This window comes from Haliaeetus leucocephalus, unplaced genomic scaffold, assembly GCF_000737465.1.
Source record: "Haliaeetus leucocephalus isolate CR32 unplaced genomic scaffold, Haliaeetus_leucocephalus-4.0 Scaffold506, whole genome shotgun sequence".
Lineage (NCBI taxonomy): Eukaryota > Metazoa > Chordata > Aves > Accipitriformes > Accipitridae > Haliaeetus > Haliaeetus leucocephalus.
The window spans coordinates 6979034-7002326 of NW_010972942.1; the positions used below are offsets into that span (position 1 = coordinate 6979034).

The 23293-nt window shown below is 40.2% G+C and overlaps 1 protein-coding gene across 1 annotated transcript in view; it reads left to right on the top strand.

The window, feature by feature from the left end:
* The window catches only part of SLCO5A1 (solute carrier organic anion transporter family, member 5A1), a 150944-nt gene that overhangs the window by 116972 nt on the left and 10679 nt on the right, over positions 1-23293 (top strand). The window contains exons 7-8 of the mRNA XM_010575928.1: positions 7954-8118; positions 13014-13212. Coding sequence (XP_010574230.1) covers positions 7954-8118; positions 13014-13212 — 364 coding nt within the window. The remainder of the gene's footprint in view (positions 1-7953; positions 8119-13013; positions 13213-23293) is intronic.

Consider the following 23293-nt stretch of genomic DNA (forward strand, 5'->3'; position numbering starts at 1 on the left):
GTAATTGAAGGCAGAGTTCTGACATCCTGTATTTAATACTACGTTTTGCTATTGAGATTATAATAGATGGTCATCCTGTAAAATTACAAAATGCAGTGATGAGTGCAAGACATCCGTTTACTCGAATTATTGAAGTGTTTAATATGCACCTGTAACAAGCAGGTAGCCAGTTTCTTATAGTTATAGGACCTCTATTACCAGACGTATTTGTCACCTTACAGTTTGTAACTGTCCTACTTGCTGTAAGCCGTCCTTCATAGAATAAAGTGCTCTTCTAAAATACAAGTGAAACAAGTAAAAAGAATTCTAGTATATGAGTTCAATTACATTCATGCATTTGGGTAAGTTAATTGAGAAAGATTATTTGTTTCATATGCCTTTCCTGACTATTTTGTACTGCAAGCTATTTATTTCCAGAAGGCTAGGACGAATGAAACCTGTGTTAATTTTGAAACACGAAGAGATCAAAAGATTGACAAGTAATAGAGTTTTTTATTTTATTCAAGAAGCAAACCATTAATGTGAAATCTAACAGTAAGTAGTAATCATTGGTAAAATGCCATGGGAAGAAGGGCAGTGTTGTTAAAAATTAATTAATGTGAAGCATATACATTTGGAGTTGACAATATAGGTTTAACAGTGTCATAATATTGAATGGTATAGGACAAGAATGAATGTGCCTTAATGCCATTGTGTTGTCAATGCTGTCGTGTCCTCCTTGGATTCCATGATACCAATTCTGGTTGTGCCATTTTGTGGTAGCCTGATGAATGCAGTGGGGCTAGGAGAAACCATGAAATGTCATTTGTACCATTAGATGTAATTTGAACTCAAAACTTCGTTTGTTTGTTGACATGAACATTAGTGTTACTTTTTCATTGAGTATCAGTCCAAGTTATAGTGAATGGCAGATTTTTTAATGACACATTTATGATCACTCTTTATATTGAGTACGCAAGGCTTAGCAAAACCAGTGTGCTGATTTTAGACTAAAACCAGTGTAATTCTAAGTAATGTTTGCCCACATGCATATTGATTTGCTCTACATTGAATTTGCATCTGTACTCTCAGGATATCTAAGGTTACTGTTAATTTCTATGGAAGTAAAGAAAAAAACAGGAGAGCAGAATTTGCTTGTGGTGATTTTATTAGCTTACAAAACAGCATCTTAATCAAGGCACAGAGCAAGCAAGGTAAACCTGCAATATCAGATCTTTCAGAACCATGTTCTCCCTTTGTTTGCAAAGTAGCTAAAAAAGTGTTGGAGAAGCAAGAAAAGCATGTTGTCTACTTCCTTCTTTGAAGACTCTCTATTCCCCATATTTATGAGTCCCCATACATAATGTTTTCTTCTAAATCCATAAAGCTAGTTGTGGGGTTTTTTGGCCTTCAAACCTACCGATTAGGTACCTACCTACCTCTGATTAGCAAAAGTAGTTCAGGGCTACTCCTGTCAAGGTTTTCTTACTAACTTAGGGAGGTGGGAAAAGGGAGTTCAGTCTTTGCTGGGCTCCTTCCTAATCATTGCAGGCAATGTCACAGCAGAGCGACTGCTTCATCCTGTAGGTGTGCCTGGAAGAGATACAGGTATTCAGACAAACTCTGTGTCTGGATGAGTCTGCTGATGTTGGTTCTCTGTTTCTGTACATAATTTTACCTTCAGGTCGTGTGATGTCACTACAGGCACAGATACACAGAAAACAAGTATTCTCCTAGGAGAATGTTTCCTAGTACTTTTTTCACAGAAGTGAAAACTTCTGTATATCTCATTTTAGTATGTGTTTCTTTGACATGTATTTGCCTAAATGTGTACCATACCTTCTATGAAATCCTACATTAATGTACTAATGGAGCTACAGAAGTAGAGCTTTTCATATACAAAGCTTCATTTTCTCTGGAGAAGAAACTTCACCACGTGGAACAATGAGAAGCAGCATTGTATTCCACATGTCAGAAAGATACCAAGCGAGTCAAGATAACATAGAGAAAAGTATTTTGCTATAAGCTGATAATAGCTTTCCCATTAGGTGTCATTTACCCTAGCAAAGAGGGCCTGCAGCAGGAATGCGCCATCATTTAATTATTTTTCAAGTTTAAGTGGGCTTTATGGAATGAGATCATGCCTCAAGCTTCTCAGTTGAGGTAATTTTGTTTATGATGGGAAGGAAAAAAGGACTGCATGTGTGTAAGTCATTTAGCATTGCTTCTTCTGAGATGCAATGTACATTTTATACTTCTCATTGAATTTCAGGGCTTCATCTTTTTATAGCATGATGGGCAGAAACTCTGCTTAGGCAGTAGCTGGAAGACTGATGATTTTAGTAGGTCACGTCTTCTGTTCTGTACTAATAAATATCAGTGATGTTGTAGTCTGCCATGACAGAGGTCAGTGCCATTAAGTCTGTAAAATCCGTGCAGCTTAGGTAAGGAAAGTCTCAGGAAAGAAACTGTTTGTTTTGATCTTCTGATATGATGTTGTCCTACCTGGGAAGCTGGCAAAATGGTTCTTGTCCTGCTGTAACTTGTCCTAATTTCACATTAGTTAGTTCTCTAAATGAATGAAAAGGAATCAAAAAGGCATGATGGGAGGGGGTCGGGGTCCTTTTTCCTGCAATGGCTGTTAGTATAGGCTGAAGAAATAAACCCAAACTGGCTCCATCTGCAAGTAACCTCCAACTTCAGTGACCTGAGCTTTATTTTGGCCCACAGTAGAAGTGAGATCAGGTAAAAATACAGATACATCTTTGGTTTTTCTCATGTTTTGAGATGCAAGGGCTTGGAATTCAGCCTTTTCTTATTTATGTTGCCAGTAAAAAACATGAGGAGAATGCTTCTGAAGCAGGTATCAAAAGTATTAAATAAAACATTAAATAGGTGACAGGAGGAAGAAAATTGGATGTAGTTTATTGGGAGAAATAGAGGTAGTGTAGACAACATGAGCTAGAGGAGATTTATAATGAGGAAGCCACAGTTCAATCCCATGCAAGCAGATAAATCATGAGCCTGAGCAGGAAAAACCACTGTTTTCATTTATTACGTGGATACCCTTAGGGGTTTGTACCATGGAAATTGTATCTGCAGTCCCTTTTACTTATCACTATAATGAAACTTACTGTGCAATTGAATAAAGGAGCAGTGTAAAGAAAGCAAATGTATATATTACCTAAAATGTACTGATCTAATCTGAGGGGTGTTAATTAATTACACGTATTTTGTAGTCTTTGGGATTTTTTTTAACATTTTGAGTTTTGTCCCTATGTACAGCCCTTTCTTAAATGTGGAATATTCCTGTCTGCCTTTTCATGTCTACCAGCTGTTGTATGCCCTTCCCAGTCAGTCATAGCCAGGGACAGAGAGAGGATAATGATGCTTGTCAGGGCATCAGCAAAGGTAAAAGAAACTCCTGAGGGCCTTGTGGCTGTAGGGTAAGGCCACTGCAGTGCTTCCCAAGGATCCGGACTGGAGTTTCTGCAGTACCCGAAGATTAGTTGGCAGGGATCAGAAGAGGAGGAGGAGGAGACTGTGGTCTGTGTGTGGGGGTGCTTAGTGAGTGCTATAAATGTCAGAGAGTTCAGCAGACTGTGGGCTGGAGATCCTGCTGTGCCACTGACCTTGAGCGAGTTGCTCCCCCCTTGTCCTTTCTTAGGCCATCTTGAAGAGCTTGAAATAGAAAAGGTTGGCATGGCCCCGTGCAGTGATGAGCAGTGATAGCTGGAGCCTTGAGGAGCTGCTCTAAATCAAGTTAATAAAAGTAATAATCAGATCAAACTCACTCTGAACCTTCCTACTCTTGATGGGATATTAGGGGCTGTTCAGTGATCTGGCCACCACCCAGTTACTGACGGCATGTCCTGAAAGTGCTTGAGGAACTGAGTTGAATGAGGTTGTTTAAATGGTATGTGAGTAGATAATGAAGTGAAATACATGGCAAAATATTATTCTAAAATTTAATGATTAGCTCCATGCAGAATATATTTGAAGTAGTTGTGTGTGACTGAAGATGCTCATTTCCATTCTGATAAACAATCCAGAAATTCTCTCTCAAATCTTGGGTCTGCTTTGTACTGTGCAAGAGCAGAAGCTGCCCCTGAGACCTCAGTGTGGAGGCAGCCTCCTTCAAAGCTGCAGACTTGGATAGTGTTGTCCAGGCTTGGAGCACCAGCAGAAATGAGGTCCTTTAGCTAATATCTGCATCACCCTTACAAGGGGCTTTGTTGATGGACCAGAAGAGGACAGTGCTGTAGACTGGGATGGTTTATTCCCCATTTATATTCATTGAATCGCCTTGGGCTAGGTGTACAGGAACAGGGGTAAAAGAAAATATATTAAATGGTGAAAAAGGTTGTGAAGTCAGAATTATTTGAATTTTTATTAAAGTTCTGGTTTTAGTGCTTTAAGAGTTTTGCTTCTAGCAGTATTTACGAATATTTGTATTGCTTGCAGATTTTTCTTACGCTTTTTTCTTACCATGAATCAAACAGTGGTCCAGCACACGAGTGAAAGAAAATGAATACTGACTACAGAAAAAATATAGCCAAAGACCATGAAGGGAAGAAAATTGCCAGTAGACTAGCAAACCAGTCCAGCAAGGCAGGTTTCAATTTACTTTTAGTTACATATTAGATTATTAAAAAAAAAAAAAAAAAAAAGAAGAAAGAAGATAAGGATGTTTAAGATTTGAATTACTGCACAGAAGTGTAAACATGTTTGCAGCCATACTAAAAGATCATTTCAGTTTTAGGAGTGTCATCGATAGACTTTTATTTGTTCAAATGACAGAATGAGGGAAACTGCAGGTTCTCATAGGTTTGTTTCTGATGCACACCTGGAAACACAAGAGATGTTTTTTGAAGACCTCCTGAAAATTGGAACCTGACAGGTTTAATAATGGCCTTGAAATCAAAGCCTAGGCCTGTGGCTAGACACACAAAAATAATATGACGTTGAAATGTTTTAAATGCATGATTGATTATGTAGTACAAAGGATCCTTAAAGTTTTTATCATTCTTGCTTTTCACTAGAATTAGTGTGGTTGAAAGAGATGAGAAATAGTGCCTTTTTATTATAGGTTTTTAAATACAGAAGTGTAATACAGATTCTGTCACACAGGATTTGACTATAATCATAGGAGGAAATAAGGCAAAACCTAATTCTGACTATGTATTTTTATTTGCAAATTTCTTACTGTATAGCAGCTTTTCCTTGTCTGCCAGACAGTTGCTCCTTATAAATCACAAAGAGCTTCAACCCTCAACTGCTAGCATGCAGGAATAATCTCTGTTTTATTTCATGACAAAAATTACAGTAATCAGCAGAGCTGTTCCCTGAGGAATCCTTCACAGTGATGTAAGAGAACTTGTGCTTATTCCAAGACACTGAATTTTATCTATTTATCAGTAGAAATCCAATTTTAAAATACTAATTAGTTTTGAAATTAATGACCTTTAGACTGAGTGCTCAGATCAGATGCAAATAGGATTCAACAGAAAGTACAGCTCTATATCCAAAAACCAGAGCAAAATGTTCGTTAGCTCTGCAGTTCTTTACCTAATTCGTTCTTCAGTATCTTTAGGTTGAAAATTCTAAACCAGACATTTTCCTAAAGCTCAGTTTTACCAGGAAGAGCTAAACTTTACCAAGTATTATGATATTTGGACCAGGCCCTTTAAAATAATGTATTTAGCAAAGATCTTGGACTCAGCCCTTGGCCAAGGACTTCTAGTTCATTTCTACAAAGAGCACTTAGTTCATCATCCTAATAAAATGATATTTCTCTCTGTGATGTCCAGTCTTCTGAAAGTTACTATCTTATTACTTTCTTCCACATGTTTTCAGCACAGGTGAGCAGCTGCCACCAAATAGCTCAGTTTCCAGCAGGACCAATCCTGGCACCCCCTCTTTCTGTTTCCTGACTCCTTTCTCACAGTGGCAGCAGCACGGTCATAACCGCTTCCTCCTGTTGCAGGGGGAGAAGCATTCAATCCTGCACCTTGTCCCTGGGGAAATCCTGCTACAGCTGCCCTGCTGCAGCCCTGTGGCAGCTGTTTTCTTAAACTGCATCATCTAGGCCCATGAGAGGCTTTGCAAAAGCTGGGTTAGAGCATCCTGGCTCTTGCCCTTTGGTTTCTTTTTGCACCTAAGCTCCCGTCAGCTAACCCAACCCAAGCCAACCCACAACGAGACACAAAGCCAAAGCTGATGAGGTTTGAAGGCTGACATCTGATGGCATTGTAGATCTTTCTTTTTTTCCCTCTCTTTCATTTCCTTTTGAACAATGAGATAAATTTTGATCAGCTGTATTTTAAACATGCAGCATATTTGCCATTAAATACTGATAGTATTTTATCTTTGTACTTGCTACTGTAATGTAGTTCTGAAGGTGTACAGTTGCATTACAGTTTCCATATATTCATGTTGATGCTATATTGTCTCATACTCCTGTTACCTTGTTTTCTTCTGTTCTTTTATTGCAAACAGTGCCACATTTTTTTAAAAAAAGCTGTAGGTGGTAAAAAACATTAAGATTCAAATACATGAGTGCTTCTTAATATGATTTATTCATTACTTATTTCCACCAAATTTTGTATTTAACATTTAATGTGTTTCTTCATAGAGGCAGCAAGAAAGCATTTGACTACATTAAAATTATAAATCCTGTACTCATAATGAATTCAGTATAAATTTTGATGACTGGCATAAGCTAAGACTGGATGCAGTCAGACAACAGGTGCTAATTTGCAGCCTGACAGGTTTTGACATGACAAGAGTCTAAATTCTATTTGCTTTTATACAGATAACCTCCTGGAGTCAGTGGAGAAAATGCGACAGATTTTTGACTTGACAACTTTTACCATCAATAAAATTCTTACTCAACACGTTGTATTACTAATGGGTGCTCTTGTCATTGAATTCAATGGGCTTTGATTGAAGCAGTGTTCAATTTCTGTACAAAGTGAAAAGCAAATGAAAAAACCCAAACCATTGTAGGTTAGATATAATATTTGAACAGAAAATCTGATCTTGATAGAAGCCCCAAAGAAAAAAAAAAAGTTTAAAATCATGCCGTCTATTCTGAAAAAATAAGTCTTGAATAGAGTTACCATCATCTTGTGAGGATCATTTGACATCACTACGGGACTGAATTAAAAGTATTTAAGTGTTTCTTTTAACTACAGTGCTGAATTTCCAGGGGTTTTGGTATTTGATTTGAGGATAATTGCAACATCTGTGAATACTTTTTCAATTTAAGTTAATGATGTGCTCTCATTTTTAATTGATTGTGTTATCCCTTCTGAGAATATTAAATGAGTTGTATATAAGGTATGTTGAGATTCACTGATATCGTTGGCAACATTTTTTCAGTATACTTTGTCTGCATTTATTGTAAGTACTTTTAAATCATGTAGAAAAATGTTTAACTAAAAATCTTTTGGTTCCCTTTTCAAATTATAGTATTATTATCCCAGCTTTCCAAGCATGGTCCTTGAAGCAGAGAATTACAGGGGGAGTATGTGATCTGTTTTCCTCCTGTGGAGTGCAAAACTAAGTACTGTCAGTTCAGCAGTGTGATGTGTGTTATCTCATAGAAAATCTCAAAATAAAATATCAGAATAATTCCAAAATTGCTACATTTTATTGCTGTTTTTCTTTCCTTTATAGTGTTACTATGTAGACCCTGTTTCTTCAGACAGTTTTGTTAAAACAGACCTCAATTGTGTTTGTGAAAAGAGGGACTGCAGCCCTGGGGCAATGCAGTGAGATAGGGTAAGAGCAGACAGCGAAGACTGCAATCCCAGATACGCACTCTCCCTTCTGCCTAGCAAATGTAGCCAGATGCTAGCAAGTCATTATTGCCAGTCCATCTCAAAGAAAATCACTTTGTTTTGTTTCAGTTTGCTTTTGTTTCTCGCTCATTATTTATAACATTCGTTTGTCATTTTTGTCATTTTATAGAGCTTCCAAGAGCAGCTGTCAGGATCTTAAGCAACATGACATTCCTTTTTGTGAGTTTGTCATACACAGCTGAGAGTGCCATTGTCACAGCTTTTATTACCTTCATTCCCAAGTTCATCGAGTCACAGTTTGGCATCCCAGCTTCCAATGCCAGCATCTACACTGGTAAGGCATTGCCTCATAGCAAGGGTTGGTGTTCTTTGACTAATGAAATGAATCAATGTAGGAATGAACCAAAAACATGCTTGTTACAACAGGTGATTGGATCCAGCTTTGTGCATTTGGTTAGATATTCAGGCCATTTTTTGATGTTTGCTATATGTGTTTAGTAAAATGTGAACCCATTTATATTGTTAAAGGGCTGGGTTTTTTTACATAAGCCTAGACAGACATTTTCTAAGAAGTTAATGGTCTTCAAGGGGGAAAAAAGCAACAAAAACAAGCTAGAAAACCCATAGGCATTACTGCAATTTTTGTGCTTTTAAAGATCTTTTAAAGCTGTTCTTACTTTCTGTGAATTTTACTTCCTCTTTGCTTTTTAAAATATCTTAATCTTTCTTTTTTCCCCAGTGATGAGTTGTTTATCTGTCCCATCCTTCAGTTACCTCTCCCCTCCAGGCTGCTGGTTTTCTCCTTATTTATTTATTAACACTGAGTGCACAACAATCTAGTTAAGTCAGGAGAGCTCCCCAAATCCTCTCCCAGCTGTCATGTCAGGTCTGAGACCCCTCTTTTGCAGATGTGGCACTTCCCCTGCTGCTGCAGCAATGTACAGCCAAGTCCAGCTTCTAATGGAGCTACAAACCACAAAATTTTAAGCTTCATACTGCTCTGCAGGAGGGAGAGATGGGAACTTCCCTAGGGAAAGGGACCAAAATGTTGTGCAGAATTGGGGCCCATGTCATGCAGATCATCTCCTTTCTCTCCTAGATGCATTAAAGACACTTGTCTTTACAAGCATCTTTTTTACCTCTTCATAGTGCTTCCCATATAGAATAACTGCTAATTGCTAAGCACGTTAGTTCTTTGCTGCCCCATACTTCCAGATATTGCACCTGAGAAGGAGGGATGGAGTGGAGAGTGAGTTGGGAGAACAGGGGTGAAGTATGGAGTGAAGCTGCCCAGGGGCATCAGTCAAAGAAAAGACAAAAAGTAGCAGAAGAGAGAAGATATGGACACCTCACATGGGAATCCCTTGTTACCTGTAGTGGCTGGAAGAAACGCGAGGAGTCTTTCTAGAGTGCGGAAGGGAAATGTCAGAGAAGCACCGTGTGGTGACTTCTGTTTGAGAGCTTGCTGGGATAAGATTTTCTTCAGGGCATGAAATCCCTGTGTTTTGTGTGTAAGGAGGAAACATTGATTGATGGGACCGTGATTCTATCTGAAGCTTAGGGTAGCCACACACGCATAGGGGTTTTACTGTAATGAGTCTTGATGGGATTGCGGCTCCATAACTTGTTTCGTTCTCAGGATAAACCAGAAACATTCTTGCCAGACAAAATATTCAACAGCCAGTACATTAAAAGAGGAAAAAATTATGTGACCCTGTTCAGGGTGTGAAGCTATTAACATCTGTTGTTTTCCCTGTTATAAATTACTTGATAAAGACTATTATAATGAACCAGAAGAAGAAGATGAAATAGCTCAGGCTGGATGTGCAACACAGAGAAGTGAGCACTGCTTCCACAACCCCAGCTCCTAAACTTAGCATTAAAGTCAACAGTTGTTATTAATTTTATAAATTCTTTTTGTAGGAAAGATGGGAAAAGGAAATTTGGAAATTCTGTAATAGATTGCTACTAGCTATTCTAGTAAAAGACATGTCTAGTTTACAAACTTCTGGTTAGCAAAAGGAGGACTTATATGTTACTTATATTGCTACATCTATACTTCATATGTATGTTGCCAGCTGAGTACATGTGCTTGCTGAATCTCTTCATGTGGCTGATGTAAAGTTTTTATTGGTCATTTTCTGTCTCAATTCATAAGTAGCAATTCTTTAATTAAGACTCAATTTCTTTCTGTTTTTAAACAAACCTGGCATTAATCACCAGAAAAAATGACATGTGCCAAACTTCATGTCTTGAACTTGTGCAGGTTGTGCTGCAGTCTTGTTTTGCTTGGAGTTTTGTTTTCTGTGTGTAGAGGAGGTGGCATTTAGCCTCCAGGCTTTCTTAAGTCCAAAAAAAAAAAAAGAACGTTAAGAACGTTGACTTTAGGTTACAGGTAGATCTTAGACAAATCAAGGTTAAAATTTCAGGTGCTTTGCTAGCAGATTTACTTGTGAAAAACAGAGTTACAACTCAAATAATTTGTAATTGGAAGAACTGAACAGTATATGTTATAAAGCACTAGTCTGGTAACTTCTGATAAAATGGTTACGAGCGCATTCGATCTACCTTTAGTTTTAGAAAAGGTATGATATGTATCCCAGACAGAATTGCTTTGAAAATCTTGGTGGTATTCCCTTTGCAAGTGTCGCCCGCTTAGCGGATATTGCAGTTTTCTGTTCCCTGACTATTAGTAGTTGTTAAGATCATCTTTTTCTGCTGTGGAAAGCCTCAAGTGCTGCAGCATCCTGACAACAGCGAAAAGGACAAAGCTTGAAAATTGCTGACTGAAAGCCAATACTGCCTCGGAGCACTGCACCCAGGAGTGTATTTAGCACACGCGCAATTCCTGTAAGCCAAACTGTCATTATAAAATGAAGGAGAGTGCAGTGCAACAGCTTAGTATCAGATCTTAAGCTTTATTCCTCTAAATGCCTTTGAAAAAGAAGAATGCATGTCCTGATTAGACGTACATGCTTTACTTTGCCCTGGAAGCTTGTCTGGAAGTGCGCTGTAGTTGCTGCGTTTCTTTGACAGTACATCACTTCTGTTTCCACATCCCCTGCGGAAAGAGAGGGGCATAAGGATGAAGAGTTTGAGATGAAGAGTACTTAGGGTAAAAGAACCTGTCAGGCTTCCTGACATGTAGAAGCGAGTGAGCGCTTCTCTCTGCTGCCTTCACCACAAACAATGAAACCTGCTTGTGCCTTTCCAGTTTCTCCCAGAGAGAGAGGTTTTCCATCCCCAGTGCCACTTTGCATGGAGGAGTTGGTCTTTGTACTTCTTCTGTGTAGGCTTTCCTTTACCTTTCCATTCTCCTGAATGAAAGTGAGCCTTGGCAGGCAATTTGCTCATGTTCTCCTCATTTTTAACGTTCTGATCTTCATGGTGTAGCAGAGGATGGATGAAAACAGCAGCACAGTATAGCTCACTAATGGAAGAACCACTAACCTAATGCCTTGCAAAATATTTACATGCTCAGTTTTGACAAGGTACTAGACATAGACACACAGAGTCTCAGTTCTAGTGAAAAGCTTTTCCAATATCTGTGCCCTCAAGAGAATAAGAAAGAAAACATAAACTGAGGTCCGAAAGAGGTTAAGAACTCAAAGCTAACTGTAAGGTGGAAGGAAGAAGAATAAATTACTGAGGTTAATTTATTGTTAGTAAGCCCTAACTTTGGGCTAGATCCTTAGTTCGTATAACTGATGTAGCCACATATTTGGTCCATGGAATTTGGTTCACCTAACAGGGGTGTTTTAGAAGGCATTACAAGTAATCCCAGTCTACCTTCAGTGTGGATGTGGGCTTCTCTGACACAGATTTCATAGAGCAGGGCGTGCCTGGCAGACTCAGATGGTTGAGTTATCAATTTCACCCAGAGAGAACATTTTCAGTCCAAGTGAAAGGATTTGCATTATTTCTTTTCCTCATTCATATTCAGTCATTGAAAGTGAGAGATATAACAGCTCAAGAGAGATAACAGCTTTGAAGTTTATGAAAATCATCTAACTCTCCTAGAAGGACTTATGCATTTAATTTCTGCTCTTATAAGAAAGACTGGTTTTGATTCTTTGAAGGGTTATTGTTAAGAATCTTTCTCATGAAATGACTTTTTATTTTATAATGCCATTGGTGATGGCAGTATAATTAAGGTGGCAGCTATTTTTACCTCTTACTTTTACTTTCATGATCTCAATATTTTGATAAATACAATGTCCCCTTCACCTTTAGACGAATTAGCAGAGAATGAGAACGCTTTGCAATGTTATTAGAGATATTTGCAAGTGATAGTCTTACTGGCTTCTTTAAAAAGAAGACCAACATCTTTAAGAATTTGCATTATAAAGTTTATCTCCTCTGTAGATGCAGCTGCCAAAAGTTGTGCAAATTCCATATTTATGTGGAATGCATCTTTATTATCAAAGCCCTAATTTAAAGACCTTCTCACATGTCAGTGAGAAGCAAAAGCTAAGGGAAGCGAAGAAGTGCAAGACACTCGCTGACTTAACACCACCTCAGGCCCCGACAAGTGAGGACAGCCCAGTGGTGTGTTGCTGAACTGCCACCTTATAACTGCAGCAGTGAGCAACAGAAATTTCATAGGCATGTCTTTTGTGTCTTAAACTTACCCTAATACTAACTGTAGTATCTTAATTTTTTAATCGTATTTGATCAGTTTACAGTCCACGTGGCTGTGCTGAGACGAATTGGGGTGCTGATGTAGGAAAGTGCTATTCAGCTTGAATAAAGTATCCAGAACACAGAATATGTAGCAAGGCTCACGCGTGCACTCCCCAGTGGGCAGGCTTCTGGGGTCCTGCCTGAAGTTAGCACTTGTGCTTCACTGGAATTAATCATGAAAGTAGGAAGAGGAGGATTCGTGTCCAAATCTGGATTTGTTCAAATTTTCAGTAGTTAAACTGGAGCAATATGTAGCCCTTCTCCTCGTTCTAAAATAAATACAAAGCAATGTTTCTGCTTGTAAGTACAATAGTTCTCTTATAGTGCTTTGGCTGCTGGTAATATCATAAGGAGGCTTTTATTAATTCTTTGACAACACTCCAGAGGTTTGAAAAGTCTGACTCAGTTTGCTAGCAGAGATTCAGACAATGGAGATCTTAGTGCAGCATTTGCAGTCATCTAATTAGGGAATGAAACCGATATTTATGTTTTATACGATTTCTATAGGTCCTGATTTAATTTCTTGCTTGAATTTCTTCCCGGCAGGTGTGATTATTGTCCCAAGTGCTGGTGTTGGTATTGTCCTAGGCGGCTACATTATAAAAAAACTGAAACTCGGTGCAAGAGAGTCTGCAAAGTTGGCTATGATCTGCAGTGGTGTGTCTCTGCTGTGCTTTTCAACTCTTTTCATTGTTGGATGTGAAAGCATTAATCTAGGGGGAATAAATATACCTTACACGACTGGGTAAGTATCTTGGAATCATCTGTGGCAAAACCAGCTTGTTCCAATAAGCCTGATAAAGAAATGTAAAAAATGCTGATGGCTGATGCACTGAAGAAGCCACATGTTCAAATGAGAATTTGGTGAGTATTATGATATAAACACACGCTGTTACTATGTGCCCCTTTGGTTTTACATCCAGTTTATAATGAAGCTTATGTAATAACTCACCTTTTCATGGGATGGAAAAATGCATTAGAATGGACTTCAGTGATTTTTACCAGAAAATAAGAATAGTATCCTCTGTAGATTGTTCAGAGTTTAGTTGGTGTTTCAAAATGTTTTCTTTTCTCCTCATGAAAATTGTGAAAATACTAAAGGGATTAGAAAGATTATTTCTGAATAGATTTGTTGATTATCACCATAATAGTGTCTTAGGTCTACAGTCCCTATTTGAGAGGAATCACGTGGGCATGTGCTATCAACATTAGTGGTATGCGCTGCTTCTGAACCCCTTACCAGTTGTATGTATGCCCTCCAGCACTTGCTTGATCACCAAGACAGCAACTAGATCATAACCCTTAAAGATATATTGAGAAAGAAGAGGGCTGTCATGAAAAAGACGGTGTGGATGTAGGAAGGTATTGGAAGTGAGGTATTTAGGCTGTGACATTAAGAAATGCATGGAAGGACATTTTAAAAAAATGAGGGATATTTGGAAGAAAGACAGGGTGGTAAAAGTTGTGAGAAGGTGTTTCAGTGGAATGTAATTCCTCAGAAGCCCGATGATGAGCTTTTATTTTCTTTCTTATTTTGTACATTAGCTTTTCCCCAAAATTGCCTTCTTCATGTAGCTTAAACACAAGAACAGAGTGAACATTTGAGGAGCGCGAGCTTATCTGAATCAATGTTCTTCCCTTTGCTTTCATCTGAGACAACATGTGCCTTTTATTTATGGCCAGGTGCTAGGTATCAGATCCCTTTGAATATCTTGCTTTTAAGGCTCAGCTCTGGACTCTTAACATTTTGAGGTTTGGAAGAGAGTGTAGAGGACGTGTGGAGGAGGAAAAGAGATAATCAATGGGGAAGAAAAGAACTGCAGTGGGGCAATGAGCAAACCAAGTGAAAAACAAAGAAGAAAAATGGGAAGCAAGGAAGGAAGAAAATAGGCACTCTTCACATAAAGAATATTTTGCATTGTGTGTTGCTGGGTGTTACTAGGTTGCTGTCAAACCCTAATCCTAGAGCAAGGAAAACCAGCAACTGGAAGTCATGAGCTGATGGAAAGCTGTTTTACGCTTTTGTATTCTTAATACCTAGAGTTAAAACTTGGTGCTGAGAAGCTGACTGTGGAGGGGAATAGCATGGTGATATACTCTTGTCTGAGCATAGTGGGCTGAAGAAGGAGAGAACGGGATGGGAAGGGGGTGGAATGCTTTGGTTGTCCACCTTCTGTTGATATTTGTGACAGCCTGTGGGTGTAGATGAAGAAATGAAAATTATTAGGAATTAAAACATAGATTTTAGATAGCAATTAATTGAACTGTGTGGCAAGTCATAATGTCCCTCCCTGGCTAATGAGAAGGCTGTGTTTTCTGTTTGTGAAAAAGTGCTATTTAACTGAAATCTATTTCTAAATTGAAGACAAGGCAAACTATTGCTATGTAACACATACCCTTCACACTGGAGTTGTAAGAGTCTCTATTTTTCTTTTTGCAGTAAGTAATAACATTTGCAGTAAATACTTAGCATGAATTGAAATAAGCATCTATTCACAGCTGTTCTGAAAGTCTGCAGTAGCATTACTTCTTTACCACCTTCATCTAATTGTTCTTATTGAGAAAAGAGGTAAGAGATGGTAATGGCAAAATTCTTGAAAGTGTTGAGGTATATCAGCTCTCTGAAATCAGTATAAAAATCTATATGCTTAGACTGTAATGTCATCAGAATTTGAGAATTACCAGCATGTTACAAAGCATGGTTCAGGAGTTTGCAGCCCCAGACCTATATGATTTTTTTAATGCAGAGATCAAATCCAAGTTTACTATCAAAATGATAATAAAGAAGCAGCACTACACATAAATTCATCTGGAATATCTAACACGATAAACATTCTTTTAATCCTCATGGTCAATCATTTGATAGCTTCAGATCATTTACTTGGTAGGCAATTCTTTAACTCAGACATCAAAGAATGTTATTGTTCATGGAACAAAAAAGCATGCTTTCATTTTGAGGTTTAATAAAACACATACTTCATTTTGTAGTTTCAATGCAGTGCAGCGTATGGACATCAAAGCCAGTTCAACAGGCTATATTGGATAGGAGAAGCAGTACAGCTACTTGATTCAGAGTAAATGTCTTGCATGATGCTTTACCTTAAAATGGCTATGCCGGGTCTGATGTCTGAGCTACCTGTGCTGGCAGCAGCCCAGAGATCTCAGCTGCATTGGGCAGTGTAGACATACCCTGCAGGAGAATCTTCTCTGGACAAACATGTTCAGTTCTACTGTTCTTTTCTTTTACATTTAAAAAGCAGGGTTTTTTCTTTGATAAACTGAGCCATAAACCAGTACAGAAGAGAAGGATAAGCTGCATTTTAGTTAACATAGAAGTATGTGCATACCAGTACTCAGCAAAGTAGGCAGTGATGTTTCATAATTCAGTATGTTTCATAACCCAGCATTTTTTTAACTGTACCAGCTGCGAGGCATTGGATGTGACCTGGAGGCATGCACAGATTAGAATACATTTGCAAGGGTTTTCTGTTAGTTTATGTTGGGCACAAGCGGTTTTGCCATTGTTGGTTTGTCATCAGCAGTACTGTCAAGGGCACTTCTGTACTGTGTATCTCAGCGTTTTAGAACCTGTTGTTCCATGCCCCAGCTTTGTCTCTGAAGGCATATTTGATTTTTGAACACAGCGTATGGAGCCTTATGTCAAACCATGACACAGCATCCCTTTTCTTGCACCATAGCCAGCATCCGAATGGGAAGTCCTGAATCAGTGAATTGTCTTCTTGTCCAGACAGCTTTTGAGTATCTCCAAGGATGGAGACTCCACAGCCTCTCTGGGCAACCTGTGCCAGTGCTTGGTCACCCTCACGGAAAGAGTGTTTCCTGATGTTCAGAGGGAACCTCCTGTGTTTCAGTTTGTGTCCATGACTTCTGGTCCTGGCACTGGGCACCACTGGAAAGAGCCTGGCTCTGTCCTCTTTGCACCCACCCTTCAGGTATTTATATATCCCCCTGAGCCTTCTCTTCTCCAGGCTGAACAGTCCCAGCTCTCTCAGCCTTTCCTCATAGGAGAGATGCTCCAGTCCCTTCAGCAACTTAGTGGCCCTTTGCTGGATTTTCTCCAGTGTGTCCGTATCTGTCTTTTACTGGGGAGCCCACAACTGGACCCGGCACTGCAGATGTGGCCTCACCAGTACTGAATAAAAGGGAAATAGCAGAGATCAGCTGCTTTGGTTGTTTGTAGACCTGTCTCTTCCATGTTTTGTGGTATAAGGCAACTAAAAGAGGCTCCATGGGGAGCTTACTCATAGTGACAGATTCCTGGATTAGTTCAGTTCCATCTCTCACATTTCTGGTATGTAATGAATCAAACCAGACCCTTTTTGATTACTTTCTGTTGTTTAGGTGCAATTAAGGCTTAGCTAAAGCACGCAATTGGCTTACTGAGGCACTTCACATAAAAAAATATAAATTCTATTCTTCCTCTTGTACCACCAGTTTGGGTTTCTGTTATTCTTGTATCTCTTCCAGTCCAATCAGCCAGTTGGATCCCTTAACTTGAAAGCAGTGACTAATTGGATCAGAACAATAACAACAAAGAAGGAATCCAGCTAACACAGTGAGAGGGTCCCTTGTTTGACAGCTACACAAAAATTGCATCATTGCTGCTTTTCCAGCTGCTTGCCAACAAGGAGACTGCAGATCTTTGCCATCCAGAATGTCCTTCAATACCAAACCAAAAATATTGCAATCAAATTAAGATGATCCTTTTTATCATATAGCCCAATATTAAAATTATAGAAAACTTATCTCCTTTCCTTTGTATTTTCTTCCTCCTGTAGGTTACTACAGTGATCTAAATAAATATGAATAGAACCATGTGCAAACCAATTCTTTGTTTAGGTATTACCAAAATACAGTCAGGCACTGCTTTTTTTTTAAAAGTGCATTTCATTTAGATTGTAGCCTTATGGGAAGAAAGTCAACCTTTTTTTTCCGATGTGTGCACTGACTGCCTGCACAATGAGGTGTCAGTCCAACCCTGGGTATCTGAAATAACACGTCACAGCTCTAAAAACTCCAGGCAATAAATCTCGCCTTACACTTTCCCTTTTCTTACTTTACTCCTATACCACAAGCCCTCCACAGAGTAATAGTCAGAGAGGAGAACATGATTTAGAAAAAAAAAATGTTAGGAACTAGAGTGCCTTTTATCGTTAGTTGCATCTAATAAATGTCTCCTTTTTATTAGCTTTACCAGCATTGTGTCATGGAGACATAGAACAGTCTGCTTGAGAAGTGAACAAATGCAATTTGTCAGATGGAATTCTGGGTTTTGTCCCAGCACACGTTTAGCAAACTTGCAGTTGAATCTTATTAATGAAAGGAGCGGTGTCATTGTTTGTAATTGAAAGAATAGTTCAGGAAACGCTGTTGTTTGGGTATGGTTTCCGTTAGAGTGCTCGTGCATGACGGCTGCCTTGGCAGCTCAGGTGCAGTGGCACTGCAAGTTGGCAGCATCTGCACCCACTGAAACAAGTAGGGCAGCTGTTTCTTGGACATTTCATGTGTCTACAGCAGTGGGTGCTTTGAAACTAAGCTGTGTTTCCCACACGCCAGCTCACAAGCAGGACTTACTAGCTTCAGTGCAGTTTCATAAGAGCCTGCTCTTTCTGACCGATCCAGGTAAATCTGCAATGTGCTGTGCAGTAGTTCAGGAATCAGTGCTCTGTTTTCCTCTGTGGAGAGTAGGTAGCCTCCCAGTGTCAGAAGGCAGGATTAGTAGAGTACTTTGGTTCAGCTTGCTGCTGGAAAAATACATACCTTCAAGAAAAATTTATCCCCTCCTGGGAGAAGTGTTCATAGAAATCTGTTATATGCTATATGGTAGATCACATGTGATGAAAATGGGATTACATAGATCTGTGTCAGTAGAGTTTTTATGTCCCCAGCATCTGAATTCCTTCATCCTTCATTAGCTTCTAATCATTGAAAGGAGTGAACGAGTGAGCAGTGAAGGTAGTAAAGATGAAGGCAGGAACCTCTTACAACTGTCTGATAATGAGCTTTTGGAAACAGTTAATAGATAATTTTGTGTGTAACATGTTCTTGAAACGAAAAAAAACCCCAAACCTCTTTGCATGCAAGGCATTTGCTGTAAACAGCAAAAAAAATCCCCCAAATAAACCTTACAGTGATTTGCTGAGGTACAAAAAGTGATGAAAGCTGGAGAAACACAGCTTGCAGTAGCTTGTTACCAATTTGAGCATATTTGCCTTGCGTATGTGTAAACTTAAGGCTTCTTCTGGGGCAAACAAAAAAATGCCCCTGAGATTAAATTATCACAGTGGTCTCACTTCAGTTTACAGTTTCATTCTTCTCATTTCTTGCATGCGTGATTTCATTCACCTTTATTCTTCAGCTGATTTCCTAACCTCAGTGTCATGGTAATGTTCAGCAAAGCAGCTGAAGCAAGTTAGCTACATAAGCGGGGCTCTCCTGCCTGTGGCACAGCACGACCCATCTGCTGCTGAGAAGGGTTTTAGGTGATTGAGGGATAAGAGGTCATAAGAACACATTTCACAGTGTGGGAGAAGTTGGAGAGGGGAACCTGAGCTGTGCCTTTCCCGGCAGCCTGGGCTGTCCCTGGGCCTGTCCCATGTGCAGGGTGGCAGAGCCCTGCTGGCAGCCGGGCCATGGGCATGAGGGTCTCCCAGGCAGGTTGGGGAGTCCCTGCTTAACCAAAGTATTCAGGCATCTGGGACATCCAGCTCAGCAGGCTGCCAAGGAGCTTGCGAAACTCCAAAAATGCTGCCTCTCCTGTTGGTGTGAAAAACTTCTGTCACCGTGCTGCTGAAATCAGTATGTTCCTGAGGAATGTTGTGATGATTTGGTGTTTCAGCTGATAGCTGAGAAGGCGACAGAACCAATATCAGTCCTGGGTATTTAATTTCCTGCTCAAGCTGCAACTTGTTTCTAAAACTGTTTGTTTATGGCGCAAGGAAGAAAACACTCAGAAAGGCTTTGGTTAACATCCAACTAGACCGTAAAGTGTAAAGTAGCTCCAAGAGCTAAATTTGTGAACCTGATTTGTGTGATCAGTAGAGAGTCAATAAATATTTAAGAGCTACTTAGTAACATTTGATCAACTGCAAAAGTACCCAGCTGGGAAGACAAGCATATTCAGCAGAAGCAAATAGTGGTGTATAAATACATTAAAAATGAGTCAAGTGGAAGCCACTAAGCAGCAGTTGTACTGCTTAGTGTCACTAATGACAGGAGGTGAGGTGATGGATGACAGGGGTGACAGTCGCTGTGTGTAGAGTGGCTCCCAGGCCGAGTCTCTGATCTGGTCGAGTGTAGAAGATGGGAGCAGAAGAGCATCCCTTGTGGTCCATGGGGTAGCTAGGATGCAGTAAATCTGATGCTAGCTCTTTACCTTTACAGCGGTCCTGCCCACCCATTACAGATGTGAAGACAAGCAAACAGCAGCCCTTGTGGGGCTCTGCAGCCATGACAGTCTATATGTGTACAGGATCTTGAGGGTGCAGCCACAAATCCAATCCAGATTCTTGTTCAGCTGCTGCCTGGCTGAGGAGGTGCTAAAATTCCCTGGGTATCTACTGATCTGCTTGGAGCACAGATACTTGAGTTAGTTTTAAACAGCAGTGGCCATTGAGCCATACTGAGAGCAGGGCAAACAAGGCAGCACAGTTAATAAAATATTGTGCTGCAGTGCCCGGTGTGGAGAGGTTGTGCATACCAACACAATTCCCAAGGCAAGATTTTTGCTTATGGTGCATGTGCAAATACTCATGCCCCAGCAGAGCTCAGTAATCTGGTTTTGCAGATTCTGAAGGGGTCATACTGGCATTTGTTCTCAGAAATTCAGGTCTTCTGGACTGGACTGCACATGGACCACAGGCAGAAATAGGATGGTGCCTGCAGCTCTGCTTACCACTCAGGTGTGAGAAGGCAAAGGGCGCAGTCTTCTCCTGGAGTTGGGGATTTTCATACATATGTTCTAGTCTCTGGAAAAGGCCTTTAAATTTTGCTCCTGCAACCTCTCTTTATCCCATTCAGCCTTGCATAGATTGCTTCAATATTCTTTGGAACTGGGTTTTCATATCTAATCAGCAGACTACTGGATAAACGATGCAATGAAGGACGCTTTTCACTTCCATTTATGAAAAAACTGTCAGCTGGTTTAAAAGTATCAGACAGGAAGAGGAAGGATGGACAGCCTTGTGTCCTGGACCTAGGCAGATCCAACCTCTTGGGAGAGGATCCAGAGGCTGTGCACCTCTGTGGATTGAGGCCAGAGCAACTGTAGCCATGAACTGCAGCATTTTGCAGTCTGTGAAACACTGGTGAAAGGTGGCACATGGAGTATTCAAAGTAATCTTCAAAACTAAGCTAATGACACACCAAAGGGTTCTGGTACCACTGTAATAAAACTCAGAAGAGAAAAAATTTATCCCAAACTGTGTTCTCGAAGCGCCACCTTTCTTCACTGTTCAGCTACCATGTGCTGTAGCTATGAAGAGTCACAAAACCATGCAGATGAAAGACTGCATGGCCCTGTCTTCTGAGCTAAACTGGATCTCTGCCATTGTGACCACTCTGGAGAAGGTAGAGGAGAGCATTGACTGAAGAAGGACTTTGGGACATGTCTGAAATAGGTGAATTGTTTCCAAAACCCAGAGACTAATATAGTCACCTATTCTCAAGGACTACTGAACTGAAATAAGCTATTGTTTGTATTTTGGCCAGAATTCTCTAAGTGACCAAGCATAGACTCTTGTGTGGTTTCAGGGAGCCAGGTAGGTGCAGGTGCTTAAGCTTCTGTGACTTAAAGATGGGAAGGAAGCATCTGAAATATGTCCAAATCAATAAGGGATGTATATCTTGTTTCCCACTGATGACCACTTTATTAGCATTGGCTACTAAGTTTAACAGTTATTGTGGAGGAGATAAGAACTGCCTGATAGCGGGTTTTTGCTAGGAAGTCAGGAAACTGGTTGCTACAAGAGTTGCTCACCTTCTGTGTGGTAACCTCTATCCAGCTATTTAGTCAGAGAGAATATGACCGTGAACTCCTGATGTCCCCAAGAGCACCATAACCACTGCACAAAGGGATGGTGGATACAAGGAAAGAGAAAGGAGAAAAAAAGAGGAATGTATAGAGATGCAGAAGAAAAAAGAGTAAGCAAGAGAGGAACCTAACTAAAACCTTCTGAAAGGAGCTTTCCATTGGAAGAAACGGCTTCAGTCCTGGTCCCTGCTCCAGGATTTCCTTGTAGATACGGCCGTAGACAGTTACTGATGAGGAGACATGGGCAGGATTGAGATCATGTTGAGCTTCAGCAGGAAGGATGGAAAGAGACGCCATTCTGGAGCTTGCTGACAAGAATACTGTCAAGGAGATGAAGGTTTGAACCCCATCAGGTTGAGGAGGACCTGGAACCCCAGTGTGCCTACCTCAGGCAACTGCAGAGCTGATGAAGAGGAGGAAGCTTCCTCCTCCACTTCAGAAGAGATGTTACAAATACATGAAGTGTGGTGTGTCTGGAGAAGGCTATCAGCACCAAGGGGCAGCTTTTTGCTCTGTGTGCAGGAACTCACTGAGCTGTCTGTAGCGGGCACCGGTATTCCTGTACAGTGTCAGGGTGTAGAGTGTGTGTCCCCCCACTTCTAGGAGCTTGGTCACCTGAGTTAAGGAATTCAGCTGGCTGAGTCCAGGGTCAGCTCTGTCACTGCTAAGAGCTGTTGTGAAGAAAGCTGGAGGTGAGGGCCTGCCCCTCCTTTCTCTTGGACTTGCTGTGTGATCATTGGACTGAGTCTGGCTGTGATCGTTGTCTCTAGACCCAATTCTGATCTGGTCTTGCCATCACTCTCGGCTCCCATCTCACCCTCCCTGGCCAGAGTGCCAGTCAGAAAGGCGTTGGAGGGAGGTCAGGCCCTCACTTCCATGTTCTGAATTTTTTGAGATCTTCAGGAGTGCCAGCTGTCTTGATTCCTTCCAGAACCTGCCTTTCTGACTTTGGCATCTGGAAGGACTAAAAACTTTCAGGTTTAGGTATTGCAAATTACAGCCCATAAAATAAGTGGTTTGAAACTGGCCCTCTTCTGAAAAACTTTTGCATTGCAATACTGAATATTGCAGTCCCTAATATTTGGGTACTTTGAGACACAAGATAGCACTTACAAGCCTGGAGTGCAGCTATGACAGAAAGTAACATAATAAAATGGGAGTTTTCCTGAGTAACAGGAGAAGCTTCAGGTGAAAATGTTGATATCAGCTGCTTTTCAGTTTTCAGTAGCTTGGAATCACCTTATGCAGTGAAGAGGGAGCGTGGGTGCAGAATTTGGGAACCGTGATTTCTTCAGACAGAAAGGTATTTAGGAAATAAGACCTAGGGTCTCTAGCCTCAGCCAACCCTATCACTTGGAAGTAGATTGGTATGAATAATGTCATTCAGGTAACTTTTCCATTGCCTTAATGCATTCATGTTGCTGGCAGTGTTTTAAACCGCGATGAAATTCCAAATGAGATGCAGAAAATTGGAACAGCAATAAACCACACTGCAGACTCTTGCTTTTGCACTAATTAATTTAGCAACCTGAAACAAGACAGAGAGCATGGCAAGTGTAGTAAAAATAGGTGTAAATATAATATGGGTCATTTAAAAGTTTGTGCTTGTTATAATTTGGCTGCATAATGGCAGCAGAAAACAACCTACATTTCAAAGTGTGTCTGCATATATGTCTAAACGGAACAGTTATTTTCTTTTTGGTACCTGAGCTAGCATGTTCTGTAATAGTATGGATAAAAGGTAATACTTTAAGCCTATACCTTCAGGTACCTT